Source organism: Leuciscus leuciscus, assembly GCF_965113295.1.
Source record: "Leuciscus leuciscus genome assembly, chromosome: 12".
Taxonomy (NCBI): Eukaryota; Metazoa; Chordata; class Actinopteri; order Cypriniformes; family Leuciscidae; genus Leuciscus; species Leuciscus leuciscus.
In genome coordinates this window covers 27,137,235-27,159,163 of record NC_138736.1, presented here as the reverse complement: position 1 = coordinate 27,159,163, position 21,929 = coordinate 27,137,235, and the positions used below count along the sequence as shown (strand labels likewise).

Below are 21,929 nucleotides of genomic sequence, written 5' to 3'. Positions count from 1 at the left end.
TAATTAAACTAAGGGCTACTCCTGGCTTAATCTAAGCCCTGTCTGTGAAACCAGGCCTTACATTAATACACTAAATATATTTAAGATTTAAACGTTGCCTGGAATTATTATTATTTATTTTTTGCAGAATACACTGAAATTTTTTTAATGGCTGGATGGAAAATAATGCTTTTTGCTCCGATGTGGTGTAGTTACAACATCTTCCTAACAGGGCAATGCTAACCAGCAACACCTCAACCGCTTGGTTGAAATAAATATGTATTGGTCATAAGTTTTAATTTAATTATGCTTTTCTTATTTAGCTGAATTGACAAAGTGTCATTTCCTATCCTTCTCTGTTGCAGTACAATAATGAAAAATACAAAAAACATCAATTACACACCTAATGCACATCCTTTGCTCCTCATTTTGTTGTACTAATGCTAACAAGTGTGAAAAAGGAATATGAAATTTAATTACTTTTATTATTATTATTATTTGCGATTTTATTTTAATGTTAATATTAATATTAATATTATTTACCATGGAATGCAAACAGCCGAGGTTCAAAGTCAATCTTTTCTGACAGACAGAGAGTGTGTAACTTTCTCAGAAATCATTTGCTTATTGTTAAACGTGAATATAAAAATCATGCTGAGTTCTGGTTAGTGTTTGGATTAATCCCACCTGTTTTATTTCTCTCAGGTGTACGTGCAGCCACATTTTGACTACAACCCGGCCAATGACAATCTAATTCCATGCAGAGAGGCGGGACTTGCTTTCAAAAGGGGTGATATCCTGCAAATTGTCAACCGAGAAGACCCAAACTGGTGGCAGGTATGATTATGGTGGTTTGACCTATTTTGACTCATTTGCATTGTTCGGTTATTGTATTTTACTGACGGTATTGTTTTGACTGACAGGCATGCCATGTGGTGGAAGGAGGTACTGGGCTGATTCCCAGCCAGTTTTTGGAAGAAAAGAGGAAAGCATTTGTTCCTAAAGACCTTGATGGAGCAGGTGATACACTTAAACACACTACTGTTGCCAAAAGATTCAACAAAATGGCAGAAATATTCTGAAACACTGTTTGAAAGACATGCCATATAAATGTATTATGCTTTTGAATAATTTTTTTTTGTGTGTGTGTGTGTAATTAACAATATTAACAAGTATCTTGGTGAAAACTATGGCACATTTTTTTTTGTACGGTATACACACAAATTTGTCCATGTATGTTATAACACTGCCACAAGCCTACAGAAAATACAAACTTAATGCCATCTAGTGGACAATTACGTTACATTACATCAGTAGTTCCCAAACTGGGGATACGTCAGGCGATAGAGGGGGTACGCAAACAAAATGCTGAGTTTTCCCGTTCATTTAATTCTACCCCACTTTAAAATAACATTAAAACCGAGCATGTATTTCTAACAGTGAAAAAACAGGAAAATGTTGGTGTCGTGAAAGGTCAAATATGACATGCAATCAAATTAGCTCATCTTTTGCAGTCAAAACTGACTGCATCCACACAAGCATCGTTCAAATCACGCTACATTACTACCGTTCTCTATAATGTACTTTTGTAAAAGTAGGGTTTTAGCACTTACTAGCTTGAAGAACAAATATAGACACAATCTCTTGCATATAATATAAAATATGAGTACTAAATATCTACATGATTGCAAATATGACATTGATTTTATAGGCCTACAACAGTTCAACAAACAAAAAGATAATATTAAGGGACGTACATTTTAGACGCAGTATTGTCAATATTGAGTTCTCTATTTTGCAATGAAATAATAGTTCCAACACAAGCAGAACTGATATGTTTCTCCAACCAACACACAGCGGATTTTCGTTAGTGAAAGAATCGGGAGAGTCAATGATTCAATGACCCATTCATAAATACATACAGCCATTTTCTTCTTTATTGAATGAATGACTCAATGAATCACTCATTAAGACAGTGAATTGCTTACACAACAACGATATGCTTGAAATGGAAAAGTTTTTCCTTTGAGTGTTCCGCAGACAGATGACACCATTGTCAAAACGATCCCCATTCACATGAATCCGTGAAAACGACTAAAAACGCTGTATTCTGCTGCCAGCCAGGCCATTAGATGGCGATGAAACACTATAGATTGAACACAGAAAACGCATGTTCACGACATTATTGTTTTCGTTGTTTACACAGAGACCATTTTCAAAAACGTGCACTTTGACACCCGTTTTCAAAAGTTTGTGTTTTCAGGCACCCAAAACGCTGCTGTTGTGTAAATGAACGCCCAAAACGCCCAAAAAGTTTTACGTTTTTCGTGTAAACAGCCCCTAAAAGTATCACTTAGTTTTTACCATCATTTCATATTTCTCTGTTGAACTTTTTCATTTAAAACATTCTCACTACATTATTTATGCCTATTGTAATTGCATTAATGTCAGCTCTGAGCAGCATTAAACAATGTGTAAATACATCTAGATGCAGCTTGTACCACTCTAGCGCAAAGATGGGTTTTACTGATGATTTCATTTGATTGAAATGATTTGTTTAGTCTAATTTATTGATTTATTTATCATATTGATAATTAAATAAACAGAATTTAAAAAATTTGACATTTAACATGAGACATACTTTTAATAGGGTTAGAATTTTTTTTTTTATAAAGGTAAAAATGCATCTGAAAAATTAGTTTAAGAGGGCAAATATTGACCCTTAAAGGGATAGTTCACCCAAAAATTAAAACACTGTCAGTAATTACTCACCCTCATGTTGTTCCAACCCGTAAGACGTTCGTTCATCTTCGGAACACAAATTAAGGTATTTTTGATGAAATCTGGGAGCTGTCTGACTCTTTCATAGGCTTCTAGGCAATTTCATTCTGCTGGTCCAGAAAAATTAGTAAAAACATTGTTAAAATAGTCCATGGTACTACAGTGGCTCAACCTTAAGTTTATCAAGTGACGAATAAACTTTTTGTGCGCAAAAACACACAAAAATAATTGACTTTATTCAACTATTAATTTTCTTCTGTGTGGGCCTCTGACGTGAGTTCACGAGAGCCACGACGCATGCGTGAGTAATTAAGTAATTACTGACAGAATTGTCATTTTTGGGTGAACTAACCCTTTAATAGAAAAGTTGAATGCCTCAAGGGGTACGCCACTCTAAAACGTTTGTATATATCTATATATCCTCTTTTTCAATTTTTTTTTTTTTTTTTTAGGAATCCTATGTGGAACAATTACTGGTAAAAAGAAGAAGAAGATGATGTACCTCACTGCCAAAAATGCAGGTAAACAGATAAAAATATAATATATTTTTAAAATTGTGGAACAATCAAAATCGAAATCAGAAAGAGCTTTATCTTGACATAATCACATAGAATTTTTATATAAAATTAGAGACTTGGAGAACAAACAAACATCACAAGCACATTTAAAAAAATATATAATATTAAATTGAATATATATTTAAAATATATATTTAATAATAATATTCTGAAATATATATAAATATATATTAAAAATAAAATACTGAATTACTCATTTATAAATAAGTACAATATGACCCTAGTTTAATATAATTTCAAAATATGTCTCTTCTTGCTTTTTGACTTAAAATATGTATGCATCCTTTATTCTAATAAATCTGGTTGATCCATTGTGTTTCCTCTCCTGTATGGTTATGTTGCAGAGTTTGATCGTCACGAGCTTCAGATCTATGAGGAAGTGGCACATATGCCACCATTTCAGAGGAAAACCCTCATTCTGATTGGAGCGCAAGGAGTGGGGCGTCGCAGCCTGAAAAACAGACTAGTTGTACTACATCCCACCCGTTTTGGGACCACTGTACCACGTGAGTGGCTAAGGAATAATCCTACCTAGAAAATATAAATAGAACATTAAAATATCAATGCATTTTCTTGTCCATATGATTACCCATTTCTTTGTTCTGTCTCAATATCTCAGATACGTCTCGGCGGCCTCGCGATGACGAGCGAGATGGTCAGGCGTATAGATTTGTATCACGTCTAGAGATGGAGAACGACATCAAGGCGGGCCGGTACTTGGAACACGGAGAGTACGACGGCAACCTTTACGGTACTAAAATCGACTCCATCCACGAGGTGGTGAACACAGGTCGTACATGTATCCTGGACGTCAATCCTCAGGCGAGTGTCTTGACATGCTTCTCTCTCAACAGCTCTCAAAGTCAGAGAGGTTCACAGATATTATATTATGTCATTTAGGCTAATTCCGATTAATGAATATATGAAAAATACTGTAACTTTCTTTCTTTCAGTAACTTTTTCCCACATTGATGATCATAGGAAATGTTTCTTAAGCAACACACACGCACACACGCACACACACACACGCACACGCACGCACGCACGCACACGCACACACACACACACACACACACACACACACACACACACACACACACACACACACACACACACACACACACACACACACACACACACACACACACACACACACATACACACATACACACGCTTAACTATCTAAATGGGGACATTCCATAGACGCAATGGTTTTTATACTGTACAAACTGTATATTCTATTCCCTAACACTAGCCCCTACCCCTAAACCTACCCATCACAGAAAACTTTCTGCATTTTTACATTTAAAAAAGCCTTTAATTACTATATTTTTATACCAGATTTACAAATTAGTTTTTTTTGAGATTTTGTCAGCTTTTGGTCACTTCTGGGTACAAATTTGTCCCCAAAAAATAGTTAAGTAGATAAAGTTAAGTAACACACACACACACTTAATTGTTCCACTTGGGCCGTAGACTCCTCATTATGGCTGCCATGTGGAGGTCACATGAGCTTGGACCGATTTGACAGCTAAACGACTTAATAAACAACCTACCACGAGCCTTTAATAAACATACCACAAGCTCTTTCCAGAGAGACTGACCTTGTTATGTTGCGTATATGTCAACCATCAAATAAACACACAGGTTCTACAGTTTAGGAAGCAGAAAGGCTCATGCTGTTGCTTCAGCTGTTTAGGAAGACTTAGCAATTCATAAACATTTATTACTTTGTGCACCTTTCGTCATGAGTTTTAAAATAATAATAATAATAATAATTTACTGGGAAGACACATCACAGGTTTGGGTATAAACCATTGTGTAATCAAAACCCTTGACATGCATAGATATGGCTGTTTTATCTTTGTGTTCTAATTGTTTTTTACCATCTGTCCTCAGGCTCTGAAGGTGTTAAAAACGGCAGAGTTCATGCCATATGTTGTGTTCATCGCAGCTCCAGAGTTCGACACACTGAAGGCCATGCACAAAGCTGTGGTTGATGCTGGACTCACCACTAAACAACTCACAGTGAGTTCTGTTCAACTTTCCCTGGGCTGGTACACTGAAATTCTGATCTAGTTCTCAAGATGACCTACTCGCACTATATTTGCATAGTGTTTGGGTTGTGGTTTAGTTCAGCTTCACAAATGATGGCATGAAGGCAGCACAAATGCATTGGTATTTCCTGTTTGGTAAGATGTGCTACCTAGCTACATCAACATTGATGACAGTGGTATACCTCAGGTTTCTTCTTCCTCATGCAATATGCTATCCATGTGGAAGTTTTAAACATGACCGTTTTAACTACTTGTGAGTGATTCTGAGCACATTTTTGAATTGTTCTTCCATTTAAACATAGCTGTGCTACATCTTTCTGCGTTTCAAAAGAGATGCAGATATAAATTGCTTTTTAATAAGATGGAGATATATGTTATTCAAAGGTTTGGTGTCATTCAAGATTTGTTTTTAAATCAATTAATACTTTTAAGCAAGGATGCATTAAATTGATCAAATGTGACAGTAAAGACTTTCGTAATGTTACAAAACATTTCTGTTTCAAATAAATGCAAAGAAGCCTGAAAAAGTGCATCACGATTTCCACAAAAATAGTCTTCAACATTGATAATAATAATAAGAAATGCAGATCAGCATATTAAAATGGTCTCTGAAGACACATGTGTAAATAAATTACATTTAAAAAAATATTGAAATAGAAAACGGTTATTTTAAACTAATAATATTTCACAATATTATTCCTAATTATTATTATTATTATTATTATTACATTCAAGTCGGCATGAAACGCAAGTTGCAATAGTCTTTTCCTCCCTATTTTGATGTATATCAGAGTGAAACGGCTTCTCAAACTAGAAAAAAAAAAGTAGACTGGACTTAATTTTTTGTCCATCCGGAATTGATTGAATTGTTGTGGTTTGCTATACTCTGTATAGCAGCGCTGCAGTGATGATGTATTTTTGTAGGCCAACCTGCAAGTTAGCATCACCCTTGACAAAAACCCAATTGGATTTTTCCATTGGGTTTTGGATTATTGCAGAAAATAAGGTCTGTGACTAACAAAAGCTGATGATTCTTGCATGCTTTGCTCATCATGATAATCTTCACAAATGAACACAACTTTTCTTGATTTTTGATGTGTAAATACAATCGGCAGAAGTCAAAAGCTAAATGTAGGCTATAAATGAACTACACTACACTACAGTCGCTGGACTAAGATTTCGAATCTTTCAGTCTTTAAAAACATTTTCCCTGAAAGTTCGAGTTATAATAGTCTGCAACAGCGTGATTATAAACACAACGAGGCTGTGAAAGCGGACTAGTGAGTAGAGGAGGTTACCAGTTCGTGTGATGACATTTTATGTCCTCTTTAGTCCCATTTAGCCACTTGTTAGCAACCGCCTTGTGTTTACCACAGACCTTATTTCAAGCATTTAACCAAAAACCTGTGTTATTTTAAAGTCTTGTGTGAATACTGTAAATATACCATTCTTATCCACTTGAACCTCTGTTTTATGTCTCATTCTTTTAAGACCTGGCTACTCACACAGTAAAATCTGACCCTATTTTTAACGCATTAACCAAACCAATAAGGCCAATTGTTACAAACTGAACGTTTAAGAAACATCAGTCAATCAAGCATTCTTTATGAGATTAAGAACTCACTAAAAGCTACTTAACTGTAAGAATGTTTATATATTTAACAACAATATTCAAAGACAAATGATCTTTATGCTCTTTTGAGATTGTCAGCAGCTCAGTGACTGTTGTGCTCTTAAATGTTAGCCATGGGCTCATGAATATTAATCACATTGTCTATATTTGCCCAAGTGATTTGCTGACATCAAAATGTGGACGGTAAAAGGTGAAGAGACTAGCCAATGGAATTAGCACTTGCGTGTTAGTCCCGCCCACTGCTGAAGGGAATTAAGGGCTACAATTATTTCCCATAAACTTCTCAATGTAATTATTATTCCTCAAATCAATGGGACAAATTTAATATTTCCCGAAAGTAACAATATTCAAAGGTTGCTCTGCCCTTAAGTTTTACAAATGGACAAATGGAATATCTGGTTCATCTGTGTCAACATCAGAAGTTCTCTCTTGACTCAAGCAATTATTCTGTTATCTCGTTCTCACAGGATGTGGATCTGAAGAAAACTGTAGATGAAAGCGCTCGTATCCAGCGGGCGTACAGACACTACTTTGACCTCATCATTGTCAATGACAACCTAGACTGTGCGTTTGAGAAACTTCAGTCAGCTGTGGACCAACTCTGCACTGAACCGCAGTGGGTTCCAGTGAGCTGGGTTTACTGAGGGCACTTTTAAAAGCTCGCCATGCAAGCATGTTTGAGTGTGTGTATGTGTGTGTTTGTTTACAGTGTGTGTATGATTGGTATCCAAGGTGACTGATATGGGGCAGAGTGAACCAACCAAATGAGTCTCTCGCAAAAGCACCGTTAGCCCCAACCTCTTTTTCTGTGCATACGATGCAACGTTTTTTTCTACTCAAACTGAAAGGGAAGAGTACTTATTTATTTTAGTATTTCTATGTTTTTAACGGAAATCTTTCTATTTGTAACTTCTTTGGAGTTGGATGAAAAGAAAAACGAGGAAAACTAAAACCGGCCTTGGCGAATCAGAGGCCATATTTTTTAATTTATTATTGTTGTTATTTTTACACGTGTTCCTCCTTCATTTTGTAGTTCCTGAACCTACTGTGATGTTTTGATTTATACTCAAATGAAGGACTAACCTGACGGAGTGTAGCAGGCCAAGGGCTTACTATATGTAGAACATTTCAGATCCTAAAACCAGATCCTCTTAACCTTGTTCGCTTGTCTTCATATCTAAGAGATGTATTGAATCTTTTATGCAAAGTCCATATCAATGTGTGCAGTTTGTTTTATTTATAGTGTGTTTTGTAAAACTTCATTCACCATTTTTGTCTTGCACAACCTTGGGCTGCACATTGTGTCTGTGTCTTATGATCCTGTCATTTTCTTAGAAGTTCTTTTCTTTTAAGGAACCGAACAAATAGGCCTGTTGATTTCAGCTGTTTCGTGTTTTTTTTTTTTTTTCTTGTCAGCATTCCAGAATGTCATAAACTCTCTGCCAAATGTATTTTTGTCTCTGTGTGTCAACAAGACCTCAAAAACAAGGCAATAAACATGCTGACCATTTTTACTCTTTATTCCTCTTTTCCGTTTATTTATAATAAAAGTGCATGATACAATTAAATTTAAGCTTTCTGGAGAAAATATATGTATGTGCTCTTTATCTGTAGAGATACACAAATCAAATGCCAAAAAGTATTTACAGTAAAAAATATATATATATATATATATATATATATACAGTACTGTGCAAAAGTCTTAGGCATGTTAATATCCCCCCCCCCCATGTTAATATGGTTTTAAGTCAGTTATTTATATATTTTGCTGTAGTGTGTCAGTAGGAAATATCAGTTTACATTTCCAAACATTCTTTTTGCCATTAATTGTAATAATCCAGTGAGATTTGTGTATGCACAAGGAGTCTGACAACAGCCGGTATGATCTGATCTCACCATCATCGAGTCCGTCTGTGATTACACGAAGAAACAGAAAAAACTGCCTATTAATATTAATCTAGATATTAACCTGCCTAAGACTTTTGCACAGTACTGTAGATATTATTAATATTACAAAATATCTGATAAACTGTAGCATCCCTAACAAAAATAAAGACAAAATTAATAATACTGCTGCACTAAAGTGTGTAATTTCTGTATTACTAACATGTCGTAATCAGGAAAAACGTACACACTTTACACATTAAAAGGCCATTTTAGCCATCAGAAAAATCATGCATCACTGAGGGAAGCAAGGCCATGGATGGCAATGCACAGGACCATAGGAAGGAATCCCTCTCCGCATGTCATTTCTGAGGTTAGTGTGTCATTCTCTTTCCTTAGTAAAACATTACATGACTTAAAAAGTGCCTCCACTCTGTGGAATTCATCGTCACTTTGTAGGAAAACAGGGATGGTGTCCTTGCAGAGTGGCTTGTAGTTAGAAGTCAGATGAATTACCTTGGTATACAGAAAAAACAAAATTAAATTAAACATATTTTAATCAAATAGAATACAAATTCTCAAACATTAATGCAGAATCTGCAGAAACTCACTAAATCCTGTAGACGTTTGAGACTTTCAGAAGTGCAGAATGGTTCTAGCAGGTTCAGTCCAGCATCCGTCAGCTCTGAATAAAAAATTAAACAGTATGAGTGGAAACAGAAAGAGTCTATGTACACAAGATATCTGAGTTTAGGTGTACAAACCTTCAAGAGCGCTGATAAGCATTTTTATGGAATGCATAAGCTCCATGCTCTGCTTGCTTGCTTTTGTTGAGCATCCGTTCTGATGGGAAACCGCCGTGTGATGACCATTCTGTTCTTCTGGTTTGCGGCTTGATCCATTTAACTCAGATGCCAAGGAAAGATCACTGTGATTAGCTGTTGATATCTGACATCCATTATAACTGGACAATGGCGTTGATGTGGAAAGTCCATTCTTGTCAAGTGGTTCACACTTCAGTAAGTCTAAAAACGCACTGATATTCTGGCTCTGTTCTTCAGGCAGCTCGCTGGTTAGGAAGCATGGAGTCTCACCACTGCTTAACATATCACTCTGAAAGACAGAAAGAGAAATGAGAAATGAGATAAGACAAAAATAAATAGAAGTGATAAAAAATAGGTGTATATATATATATATATATACTGTATATATTATATATATATATAGGGTATTTTTTTTTCTCCTCTGAAAAATGTATTCCTAATATATATATATATATATATATATATATATATATATATATATATATATATATATATAGCTGATTCTTCAATTAGGGACTTTTCATTACTTGATATCTTGAAAAATGAAAGTTGTTTAGTGATATTCATAATAACTACAAATTTAATATAGAGAAATAAATAGCATGTCCTGTTTTTGCCGAGTTGGATGTGTTCCTGGGTCAACAAATTTTGTTGATCCTGGAACAACATTCCTGTCCGAAAATGTACCCCAAGTTTACCCCTAAACCTAATAAGTTATCCCTAAAATCAGAGGGAAATGATAGCTGGAAAACACTGATATAGAAGCATCTAACCCTAAACTTGACATAAACTGTAAACTTGTTAATCAAATCTGATTGGTTGATTGGAATGTTGTTCCATGATCAACAAAGAAATTGATCCAGGAACATGTTGCACTTGGTGAAATCAGGTTACCCAAAAAAGCATGTGTGTGGGCACAAGCACAAAATAGAGAATTTATGGGACATGTTACCTTTAAACACTGTTAAATGAGGGAAAAAAGGAGGGAAAAAACTATAGAGACAATTTAAAAAAATCTTTAAAATCATCCTAGGGGACAGAAAGTTCCCTTAAAGAAGGAATCCCCTATTTATACAATTTTACAATACCCTTGTGCAATATGAGTACAAGATTAGCAATTATTGTTCCTTTCAAACAATCACTCACTCACTCTACCCACCAAAGCTGTCAAGACAGATCGGTCCAACAGAATTTTCCTCAACAGGAGCAGGATGGAGGAACGGCTTTCAGTAGACAAGTCATCCAGCGCACAAAAGCTAGTCTGAACATCTGCAAGTGCTGCAAGGAGACCACAAATATATATCTTTAAACAAAAATGAAAGGGTCTCATTATGGCAATATCTTAATAACCAGGCAGGAACTTGAAAAAGGGAAACAGGAAAAAATAGCCAATTCTACTTCTGCTTCACACTCATACTTGCACAGCACAGAAAGGAACTGAAACACACACCATCTTTCAGGGTAACAATTGGGAAACCTTCTTGGATCAGTGGCCGTTGACCATCCACCTCTGATAAACTGGGAGAGGGATTCCAGGAAGTGTCATCTGCTTCTAGTCCACTAGACGTGAGACACAAATCTAAACTCACACAAAAATCAGAGGTCCAAATAAATGTACAGCACACCTGTCTTACTGATGTCCTATTATGTATGTTTTTTTACATTTTCAACTTTTTTAGCATGTAATGTAACAATGTAAAATATGTGAAAAACTATTTGTTTTTTAACATTAAAGCATGAAAACTTATTTTAGTAGACCCCAAAAACAAAAATAATTTGAACAATAATAGGTCCCCTTTAAACAATCAATAATAGACATAATAGGTCCCCTTTAAGCAATGAAAATAATGTATATCAAAATAATAATAATAATACATTTAAATAGAAAATAATCAATTTAAATAAAAAATGAATTAAATATTAATTAATACATTTAATAATAATAATAATAATAATAATCAAAAATAATTGTAGCCTTCTCCAGCCACATACAGTAAATGTCACTGACCAAAGTAGCCGTCACTTTCGATGGTCATTTCAATGACAATGTAAGCGATCACAGTGTCCGGTGGGATGACTAATGCAGTCTCAGAGTCATACTGTAGTTTGCAGCGGTTTTTCATCTGAAACCATAGAATCACTCAGATAAGGGCATTTATTACAGTTTTTTTCAATTGCTTACACACTAAAATTAAAACTTTCCCACAATTAGCAAAACCTTACACTCACGGAGCAAAACACCAGCCTAGATTTGCACAACTGTGAGCACATTGTCAGCTTCACACTTTTTGCAAAACATTACACATAGTGATTTGCAAAACACTAAACACAATTGTATACATTTGACACAGAAATGTATCATTATGTAATTTCCTTGCAATTTCAAAGCAAAGGCTTTCAAATGAACACACCCATGAAGCGCAGTGCACACACACTGGTGCTTAATTGTAGACACACCAATCAGGTTTACGCACTATAAAAAGGCATCAGGTAAGTTCACCTGTCTTCAACAAAAATGGACGGTGTCAGAGGAAGAGGGAGAGTGCGGATGAGGGGGGGAATCCGGAGAGAACAAGGTGGAGGAAGAGGAAGAGGAAAAGGAAGAGGGAGAGGGAGAGGAAGAGGGAGAGAATTCGTCACTCCAAAAGATTCTTCCCACGTTGCCTTGCAAATTAAAATATAGCCTGTGATGTTGGCCCGGTGGCCAAATCCAGCTAGGCGGAGAGATGTTTATTTTTTTATATAAAAAAATAAATAAAAATTCGGTACCGAACTGGATTTGTATTTTTATGTAACAGTATTACTGTAAGCTTACAGTACAAGGGCACATCCAGAGGAAACGCTGTCTGCATCGAGCTCGCAGCATCCTTAAGGACTCCTCTCACCCAGCCCACAGACTGTTTTCTCTCCTGCCCTCCGGCAGGCGTTTCAGGTGCCTCCGGACCAGGACCAGCAGACTAAAGAACAGTTTTTTCCCCAGAGCTGTCTCTTTATTAAACTCTAACCCTCATTGATCCCACTCCCCTCATATACTGATTGACTCTCCTCTCCCTCCTCACACCTGCCTCCATTTTGTTATTTGTTATTTGCAATACTATAATGTTCATTTGCACTGCTGACTGTTATTACAGAAACAACTGTTTACATATGCATCTTGCACTACTACCTTGACTGGAATATGCTCAATTTGCACTGCCGACTGTTTATTTACAGTACCGACTGTTTACATATACATTTGCAATACCATACTTTAACTGTAATATGCAATTACTTCCACTGCACTTTCACTCGGATAGCTTCTGTCCAAACTTTATTTGCACTACTTTAAATCCATTGTTATACTGCTCATTTTAGCCTAACTTATACATATATCTATTTGTAAAATTCTGTTTATAGTAATAGCCATCTGTATATTATGCTCACATTCTGTTTATAGTAACACCCATCTGTATATATATTCAGTACATATCTATCTGTAAAATTCTGTTTATAGTAACAGTCATCTGTATATTATATTCAGTACATATCTATCTGTAAAAATTCTGTTTATAGTAATAGCCATCTGTATATTATATTCAGTACATATCTAGCTGTAAATTCTGTTCACAGTAATAGTTATCTGTATATTATATTCATAGGACAAATCTATCTGTAAATTTTTGTTTATAATAGTATTCAACTCTATATTTATTCAGTACATATCCATGTTCTGCACTTATGGAACCACTGTATATCCTGCACTTGCTGCTATTGCACTTCTGGTTAGACCTAAACTGCATTTCGTTGCCTTGTACCTGTACTTGTGTAATGACAATAAAGTTGAATCTAATCTAATCTAATCTATGTTCGGTAAAACTGGAAAATGTTTTGTTATGAATGTTTTGTTTAAATGTTCAGTACTGGCTGACTGTTGGTGAATATATTTTTACACTCTCTCTGTGTAAATGCTAAAAGTGTTTTAGGTTGAGCACAGGAGTGTTTAACTGATTCAAACAGAATTAGACCATATGATGGTTGTGTTTATATTATGACAACAAAATAAGGTTTTATAAGACATTGTATAGTTTCGACGAAAGTGTTCCATTTTGCAAATGATCTGAGATGTTGTGCTTCTTTGGTGTAGTGTTGTGCTAATTGTGTGAAGGGGTTTGAAAAACTGGGCCCTGTTTTCAAAATTGTGCTTAAGCAATTGAAAAAAACTGTAAAGCAATGAGCTAATCTCAAGCCCATCACTGTTTAATCCCTGAACACACTTCTGACAAACCTCAAAACAATTCAATCCACACATAGCATTGCCGCCACCCTTCTCCAGTTCAGCCCAAAAGATGGAGCAGTTGCAGGTGGTGAAGATTCGCTCTGTAAGGAGGGTAAATCCTTTGTTCCTTTTTAGAGACTGCTTGATCAAAGAATGTGTGAGGTCCAATTTCCTACAGGAGTCATCAAGGTTAAATCAAAAGGTGAAGAATGAATTTCTAATTCCATCAGTTTATCTTCTTATATGCATTAAGTATGTTAAAGGAATAGTTTACCCAAAATTGACATTTTTGTCATCATATACTCACTCTCATGTTGTTTTAAACCTGTATGACTTTCCAAGAATATATTTTGAAAAATGTAGGATTTTTTTTTTTTTTGTCCAATGACTGTTTACATGCATGTCCTGAGTTACACGCGTTCCTGGGTCTAAATTTTTGGATAGGAATGTTGTTCCAGGATCAACAAAATATGTTAATGCGAAGAGATTTGCTTGTGTCAAGCGATTTAAAGGACAAGTTCGGTATTTTACACTTAAAGCCCTGTTTTCAGATCGTTTCTGATGAAATAGAACGGTTAAGATTGAAATTTGGACACATGCTGCTGGCCCGAGAATTTTCGGTTTCTGTGGTTGCACCCCCCACCTCCACAATGGTTGCATAGGTGCACTGGAACAATCCTTCCTATAAAACGCATTAAACTTTCGTTTACAAAGACGTGAAACTCACCGAGTGGTCAGGGGTGTTCACTGATATGCTACCACAGAAATCGAAAATTCTCGGGCCAGCAGCATGTTTCCAAATTTCAATCTTAACCGTTCTATTTCATCAGAAACGATCTGAAAACAGGGCTATAAGTGTAAAATACCGAACTTGTCCTTTAAGTCTTTTCTCTGATTATTGGAAATAATCACTTAATTGGTGCACATGTGAATGTAATGATTTCAGATCAATCCAATATTGTTTTGGACAGTTTCAAAATTCTTCAAAATATCTCCTTTAAATGTTTGGAGCATGAAGTCCAAAATCATTTTTGGATGAACTGTCCCATTAAGAGGGACTCAACAGGGTTGTGTTCTGAATAGATTTTCCAAATTATGATAAAAAATTAAATAAAATAAAAACCTTAAAAATACTCTTTAGTTCGTAAAATAAATAAAGTAAAATTATATACATATTAAAGTGTTTTTCTCTAACCGTCCTTTGGAGTCATTCATTAGCGTCGGAATATCCACGTATTCCGTCTGAAGATTCCCGAGAGATAAACAAAGTTTTGATGTGCCCTGTCCATTCATATTTAGGTTGACAGCTGCAGCTCCCACCTCTACAGATCCATCAATGGAGTGCATGTATATTCCCTTATACTTTCCAAACTCTTTCTTCTTACACACTGTTTAAAACAAAGAGGTTTTCATTTGGACAAAAGATATTTCCATTTAGGCATATTTTGCCCAACACAAAACACATCTGTTTCAGCTAAAAACATACTGAGATAGGCTACTTATTTGCTATTCACTTTACCTGGTTCAATTGCTTTCCCGTTCAGCAGGTGATTGAGAGTGAAGGGTGTGGGTCTGTATTTAGTTTTCTGCCAGAACCACACTTTTGGGATTTTCAGCACCACCGCAAGCGGCTGGAGGTATTTGGAATCATTCGAGGTGGAAGCCGCAATCAGAGCTCCCTCAGGATCTATCTGTTGGACCAGCTTCTTCGTCGCTCTCTTAAACATCCTTTGCACAAACACGTGAACAGGCAGCATTAAACCACACTGGTAAATGTGTACACTTGATGAACATCTTTACTCATTGACTTTTCTCAAGCGGTGTTCCTAATGATGGATGCAAACTGTAAAATACCCTAATTTAGATTGCACAATCCTTTATTTGTTTGGAAACCACAGAATCATCATAAAATACGCAAAACTCCATTCACAACTGATTCCCTTGTAAGTTACGCAATGTGATGAACCGCAAAAACACTAAATGTGCAAAAAACTGGTTACCAAAGAAGTTTTCTCTTCTTGCCAAAAACATGAAGTAAATCCAAAAAGGGGAATATGACAGATATTATGAATAGCAAGGATTAAGTGAGATTAGAGAAAGCTCACAACAAATTAAAATGTCAGAGATGCTGTGAATGGCAGAAAATAGCATTTCAGCTGCATCTGTACACAACACATGGTGGCTTATGGGTGTTACAGATATGGTTCATCATACTAATAGAGAAAGACAACATAAAACCTACCACTCTAACAGGCTTAAACAGGGACAAATGAGGGACATTTTTAAATTGGGGGGTTTCTAGTCAGTGGAACTCCCCTGCCACTGGGCCAATGAAGCTATAGTGGCAGTTGTGTTTATGATGAACAACAGGTGTTAAACAAACTCTCCACAAGTTTCTAATGTTATTCTGAGGCTCCTTATTTTTAAAGGGATAGTTCACCCAAAAATGAAATTCTGTCATTAGTTGCACCCTTGTGTTGTTCCAAACCTGTATGACTTTACATTTTTCTGTGGAACATAATTCGGACAACATAATGGTAAAATTGTCAATTAAGTTACAAAGAATGGAGCTTGGAGCTTGCAAACATTTGAAGCTTGATAACTTCAGTCATCATCATGCATTGTAATTGCGGGGAAAAGAAAGACTAGCATATCTTCAAAACTTTCTTTTTCTCCATTCATTGGAACAAAATGCGGGTGAGTAAATGATGACAAAACTCTGTAGTCAGAATGAAAGTTTGAAATGTATATCTAAGTAATAAAAATGTATGACTTTGAATTGATTGGATCGTTGGATGGTTGTGGTTTGCTATTGCTGTGATCTCATGTGAGTGACAGGTTGTCCCGCCCTCTTGTCTGTAAAACATTCAGAGAAGTCCTTGGAGGGTAAATTATTTTGATGAATGATTACGATTTTTAAATAATGATGTGCTCGGGTAAATTATTTATAATAAATAGGCTACTGCAATATTTAAAAATAATAAAAATTTAAAAAAATTATTTCAAGGCGACTAATTTTGGGGTAAGCTTTTTGGATGAGCCGGTTATGAATCCATGCACTTGCCCAAAAAAGTTGTAAAGAGAATATGATTCTGTACATCAATAATGGTTATTTTAATGGATTTGCAATGTAACCATGGTAATAAAGTAGCCTACAAAAATGCATGTAATTTTAAACTAAGCACTCAATTTTATTATTAATAAGGGGGTTCCTGCTCCATCTCTCTAGCCAAAAAGGTTTAAAAGACACCAGCTCAAAATCCTTTGTTTTATTGACATAAATGTGGCACAGGCAAAATGGATGGCATTCTTTAAAAAGACTTAAGAGGATGTTTAAATAACCTCAGTCACAACAGAATGAGCACAGCAGACCAGCATTCACCAATACTTCCTTTACATCACATAGACTAAGACATGTAGACTGTTGAATTCGTGTACATTATTAGCTATTACATTACAGTCCAGTGAAGCAAGACATGAGGTGATCAAGAGTAAGATTTGATAGATATTTTTTTAAGTAGGCTACATACCTGTATCTGTCAGACTCCTTGTTTGCGCTAGATCAACAGCCAAAGAGCTGAAAAATCGATGGATTATGAAGAAACGATGAAGAATATGAATTCATACAACAGCTTTGTTTAAGAGACAAGTCCACAGTATTTCTCGAATTAGAAAGTGCAAAAAAATTCAGCACCTTCACTCACATTTAAACGTCTTCTCTCGACTCCTAACTAAAATGTCATCTCACACGTGTTGCATCGGGGTTTTTGATAGATGCGCGCGGTCGAGACTCTATAGCCTAAGTTCATGTCAGGAGGAGGCGGTACAATATATGGAGATTTTATCTTGCTTTCTTGCTCAAGTTTGGGTTCCATAATAGGAATCACATGAACAGAACCATAAATAATCTTGGGACAAGCCCAATTGTGCTTTCAGTGATTTTTAACTGATCACGTAAAGCGAGTGAAATATGCCGAGTTTGGTTGACTGAATTGTCTATATTAGAATAGACTTACAAAAATGTAAATGAACATAGATCAGTTAAACTGAAATAATGATAAAACCGTAATAAAAAGTTATCAACATTAAATATTTCGTTTTTGACTGAATGCAGTGTAGAATGACAAACAAACAAACGTGATAAATTAACGTGAAGTAGCCTAAATAAATAATTAAGCTATAGCTTTGGTTATAGCCTAATGTGAGATAATTTGTATAAAAAATAAAATAACTTTGAGAAGTGAATAGTATAAATAGATGAATAACTTTGATTATGACGTGCTTTGCATCACAGTAGCCTACGTCAAAAGGTAATAAGTGAACGTGTTTTAAGAAGAAGAGCGAAAGATAGCCCAACCAGAGAATGCCCAACTGAAGCGCGTGCGTCAACGTCATGTCGGAATTATCGAAAAGCGAAGGCTACAGTTTCTCTTTGACTCGTAATCACAATTTGTAAACGCAGAATTTTCTGAGATCGCCCACTAGGCTACCACATGACTGATGGAGATTAATTTAGGCGTTGATAGCTCTAGCTTTTGTGTGAGTTGTAGACCTGGAAAATTCAGGCAAATTAATTAAGTCCTAAAACGACATGAACATTTAGATAATGCATGTACATTTTCTAGGCATGCCATGATCTAAAATATTTTTTATCAAGCACAAGTTGTGAGTAATTTTTCAAAAAGTGCCCATAGATTAAAATAGGTAAAACCTTGAAGTCAAAAAGGTATTTTTAACATCTAAACTGTTAGGTAATAGTTCACTTAACAGTGAAAAATTCTGTCATCATTTACTCACCCTCAAGTTGTTTCAAACCTGTATAAATTTCTTTATTCTGCTAAATACAAAGTAAGATATTTTGAAGAATGTGGGTGACCAGACAGTTGATGGACCCCATTGACTTCCATGGTAAAAAAACAACAACAACAAAAAAATAAACTATGGAAGTCAATAGGGTCCATCAACTGTTTGGTTACCGACATTCTACAAAATTTCTTATTTTGTCTTCAGCAGAATAAAGAAAATCATACAGGTAAAAAAACAAACAAAAACTTGAGGGTGAGTAAATGATGACAGAATTTTCATTTTTAAGTGAACTATTCCTTTAAAGGCACAGTATGTAAGTTTCGCTGCTAGAGGTCACTTATTCAAAACAATAACAAAGGTGGAGCTTGATGATGGTGTGAATGAGTGTGGAATCATGGGAGTTGTCGTCTACACTTTCACAGACGATGGAAAGCAATCCGACAGGACTCAAGGCAGATATTGTGTTTCATGGATGAGCTAATGTACACTCACCTAAAGGATTATTAGGAACACCATACTAATACTGTGTTTGACCCCCTTTCGCCTTCAGAACTGCCTTAATTCTACGTGGCATTGATTCAACAAGGTGCTGAATGCATTCTTTAGAAATGTTGGCCCATATTGATAGGATAGCATCTTGCAGTTGATGGAGATTTGTGGGATGCACATCCAGGGCACGAAGCTCCCTTTCCACCACATCCCAAAGATGCTCTATTGGGTTGAGATCTGGTGACTGTGGGGGCCATTTTAATACAGTGAACTCATTGTCATGTTCAAGAAACCAATTTGAAATGATTCGAGCTTTGTGACATGGTGCATCCTGCTGGAAGTAGCCATCAGAGGATGGGTACATGGTGGTCATAAAGGGATGGACATGCTCAGAAACAATGCTCAGGTAGGCCGTGGCATTTAAACGATGCCCAAGTGGCACTAAGGGGCCTAAAGTGTGCCAAGAAAACATCCCCCACACCATTACACCACCACCAGCAGCCTGCACAGTGGTAACAAGGCATGATGGATCCATGTTCTCATTCTGTTTACGCCAAATTCTGACTCTACCATCTGAATGTCTCAACAGAAATCGAGACTCATCAGACCAGGCAACATTTTTCCAGTCTTCAACTGTCCAATTTTGGTGAGCTTGTGCAAATTGTAGCCTCTTTTTCCTATTTGTAGTGGAGATGAGTGGTACCCGGTGGGGTCTTCTGCTGTTGTAGCCCATCCGCCTCAAGGTTGTGCGTGTTGTGGCTTCACAAATGCTTTGCTGCATACCTCGGTTGTAACGAGTGGTTATTTCAGTCAAAGTTGCTCTTCTATCAGCTTGAATCAGTCGGCCCATTCTCCTCTGACCTCTAGCATCAACAAGGCATTTTCGCCCACAGGACTGCCGCATACTGGATGTTTTTCCCTTTTCACACCATTCTTTGTAATCTTTGTAAACCCTAGAAATGGTTGTGCGTGAAAATCCCAGTAACTGAGCAGATCGTGAAATACTCAGACCGGCCCGTCTGGCACCAACAACCATGCCACGCTCAAAATTGCTTAAATCACCTTTCTTTCCCATTCTGACATTCAGTTTGGAGTTCAGGAGATTGTCTTGACCAGGACCGCACCCCTAAATGCGTTGAAGCAACTGCCATGTGATTGGTTGATTAGATAATTGCATTAATGAGAAATTTCCTAATAATCCTTTAGGTGAGTGTATTAAAGTTTTATTAGCGTTAGGCCGCCTACTGTGGTATAAAGAAGGGTCCGAGTGCGGAACGAGGCCTGTGGAGCGAATGTTAATGGGAGACTCCTGCGCGACACACCAGCCTCGTGTCCCATGGAGGAGCTCTTGAATGAAAAGGCCTATAAGAGGGAATGATGGCAGTGAAGGGTGAGAGAGGACCTGGGGCCTCATGTACAAAGACTTGCGTTGAATTCATACTAAAACATTGCGTATGGACAAAGCTGTAAATGTGCGTACGCACAAAAAAAACCAGATGTATGAATCTCTGCGTACGAAGGATCCCACGCATATTCTCTTTGTACATCCCAGTTAACGTAAAATTGAGCGCACATGCACGAGCACAACGCCCAACCCAGTCTCCTCCCTTAATTAAATTAATTTAAATATGGTAATGAGTCCACTTTGGCAAAAGAAAGCAGTAAGAAAATGGCGGCAAGAAACGAAACTTTACAGAGAGTGAATTGGAGGTGCTACTATCGGAGGTAGAAATGAAAAAAAAATTTTATTTGGAACTTTGTCCTGCGGAATTAATAACAAAAGGAAAAAATATGAGTGGGAGAGTTTGGCTGATGCCGTCAATGCGGTGGGATCTGAGAGTCGCACTGTAGAGTAGACTGAGTACAGTTGAGACACTTTTTGCGTTTTGATTTTTCCCACAAAAATAGACACTGAAAAGAAGTGAATTTCCACGACACGCCACACGACATTTCATTAGCTTGTAGACTAAGATATTATCAATCAATAATACCCACAAGTAGTTTATATTTTCCACAATTAGCTCATAAAAATAAGGTGCTTTTTGTCTCAGCTTTGTCTCAACTGTACCCATATCATGTGGTACAGTTGAGACAGTGCATGGTACAGTTGAGACACCCCATTTTTAATGATGTAAAGGTAACTAACCATTCATTGTAAAAAAAAAAAAAAAAAGACAAATAAAGAAAATAACAATTGGGCAACATTTTTGTTTATTCATCCATTTATATTCATTCATTTTATTTAAATTAGCACTGGTTAAAATGTATAAAGCAGGAACAAGATATGTAACAATATTTATTAATAATACACAGTTTAAATATCACAAATATCACATTTTATTTTCATTTGCATCCTATGCTGGCTAATTACGGCGTTTAAACTGTTATCATAACACTGAACAACTAAACAGTGTGTTTCCTAATAGAGCTCTATCGGGGGTACAGTAGATATGTGTCTCAACTATCCTCCGCTGGCCACCTCGCACATTTCTCTAGATTTTGAAATTACCTTGCATGACACAATACCATGAAATACAGAATAACGTTTGTGGTGATACCAGTTACGTTTAACAGTCACATAAGGATAATAAGCGATTCATTGTGGAGAGTGCATGGTGAAGTGAACGTCATATCTTAGAAAAA

At 36.3% G+C, this 21,929-nt stretch overlaps 2 protein-coding genes and 1 long non-coding RNA gene across 9 annotated transcripts in view; 1 reads left to right on the top strand and 2 right to left on the bottom strand.

The window, feature by feature from the left end:
• Positions 1-8,549, top strand: part of pals2b (protein associated with LIN7 2, MAGUK p55 family member b) — a 28,953-nt gene extending 20,404 nt beyond the window's left edge. For all 5 annotated transcript variants that reach the window (XM_082187170.1, XM_082187169.1, XM_082187167.1 and 2 more), the window contains 7 exons: positions 685-816; positions 903-999; positions 3,213-3,281; positions 3,683-3,844; positions 3,958-4,160; positions 5,238-5,366; positions 7,496-8,549. In XM_082187170.1, coding sequence (XP_082043296.1) covers positions 685-816; positions 903-999; positions 3,213-3,281; positions 3,683-3,844; positions 3,958-4,160; positions 5,238-5,366; positions 7,496-7,672 — 969 coding nt within the window. In that variant the 3' untranslated portion in view covers positions 7,673-8,549. The remainder of the gene's footprint in view (positions 1-684; positions 817-902; positions 1,000-3,212; positions 3,282-3,682; positions 3,845-3,957; positions 4,161-5,237; positions 5,367-7,495) is intronic.
• On the bottom strand, positions 1,127-3,201 carry LOC309511845. The gene is made up of 2 exons (XR_014210793.1): positions 2,919-3,201; positions 1,127-1,587 (listed from the first exon to the last, which is right to left on the bottom strand). It is a non-coding gene; the product is annotated as an uncharacterized lncRNA (long non-coding RNA).
• gsdmea (gasdermin Ea) lies at positions 8,522-17,760 on the bottom strand. Of its 3 annotated transcripts, none has more exons than XM_082187172.1 (11): positions 17,696-17,760; positions 17,522-17,568; positions 15,511-15,719; positions 15,187-15,379; positions 14,001-14,163; positions 11,745-11,859; positions 11,187-11,315; positions 10,896-11,014; positions 9,677-10,025; positions 9,524-9,597; positions 8,522-9,428 (listed from the first exon to the last, which is right to left on the bottom strand). In XM_082187172.1, the coding sequence occupies exons 3-11, from the start codon at positions 15,716-15,718 to the stop codon at positions 9,201-9,203; spliced, it is 1,578 nt and encodes a 525-aa protein (XP_082043298.1). In that variant the 5' UTR covers position 15,719; positions 17,522-17,568; positions 17,696-17,760; the 3' UTR covers positions 8,522-9,200. The 3 variants fall into 3 exon arrangements, with proteins under 3 accessions (XP_082043298.1, XP_082043299.1, XP_082043297.1); XM_082187173.1 differs by having other exon boundaries at positions 17,686-17,702; XM_082187171.1 differs by having other exon boundaries at positions 17,522-17,760.
• Positions 17,761-21,929: the final 4,169 nt, after the last annotated feature.

Bases quoted from the DNA above. Each gene is read 5' to 3' on its own strand.
- gsdmea (XM_082187171.1), bottom strand. From the start codon at position 15,718: ATGTTTAAGAGAGCGACGAAGAAGCTGGTCCAACAGATAGATCCTGAG. The intron at 15,380-15,510 runs GTAAAGTGAATA...TGTTTTAAACAG, and splicing joins CGGGAAAGCAATTGAACCAG to TGTGTAAGAAGAAAGAGTTT. The intron at 9,598-9,676 runs GTTTGTACACCT...TTTTTTATTCAG, and splicing joins GCTTATCAGCGCTCTTGAAG to AGCTGACGGATGCTGGACTG.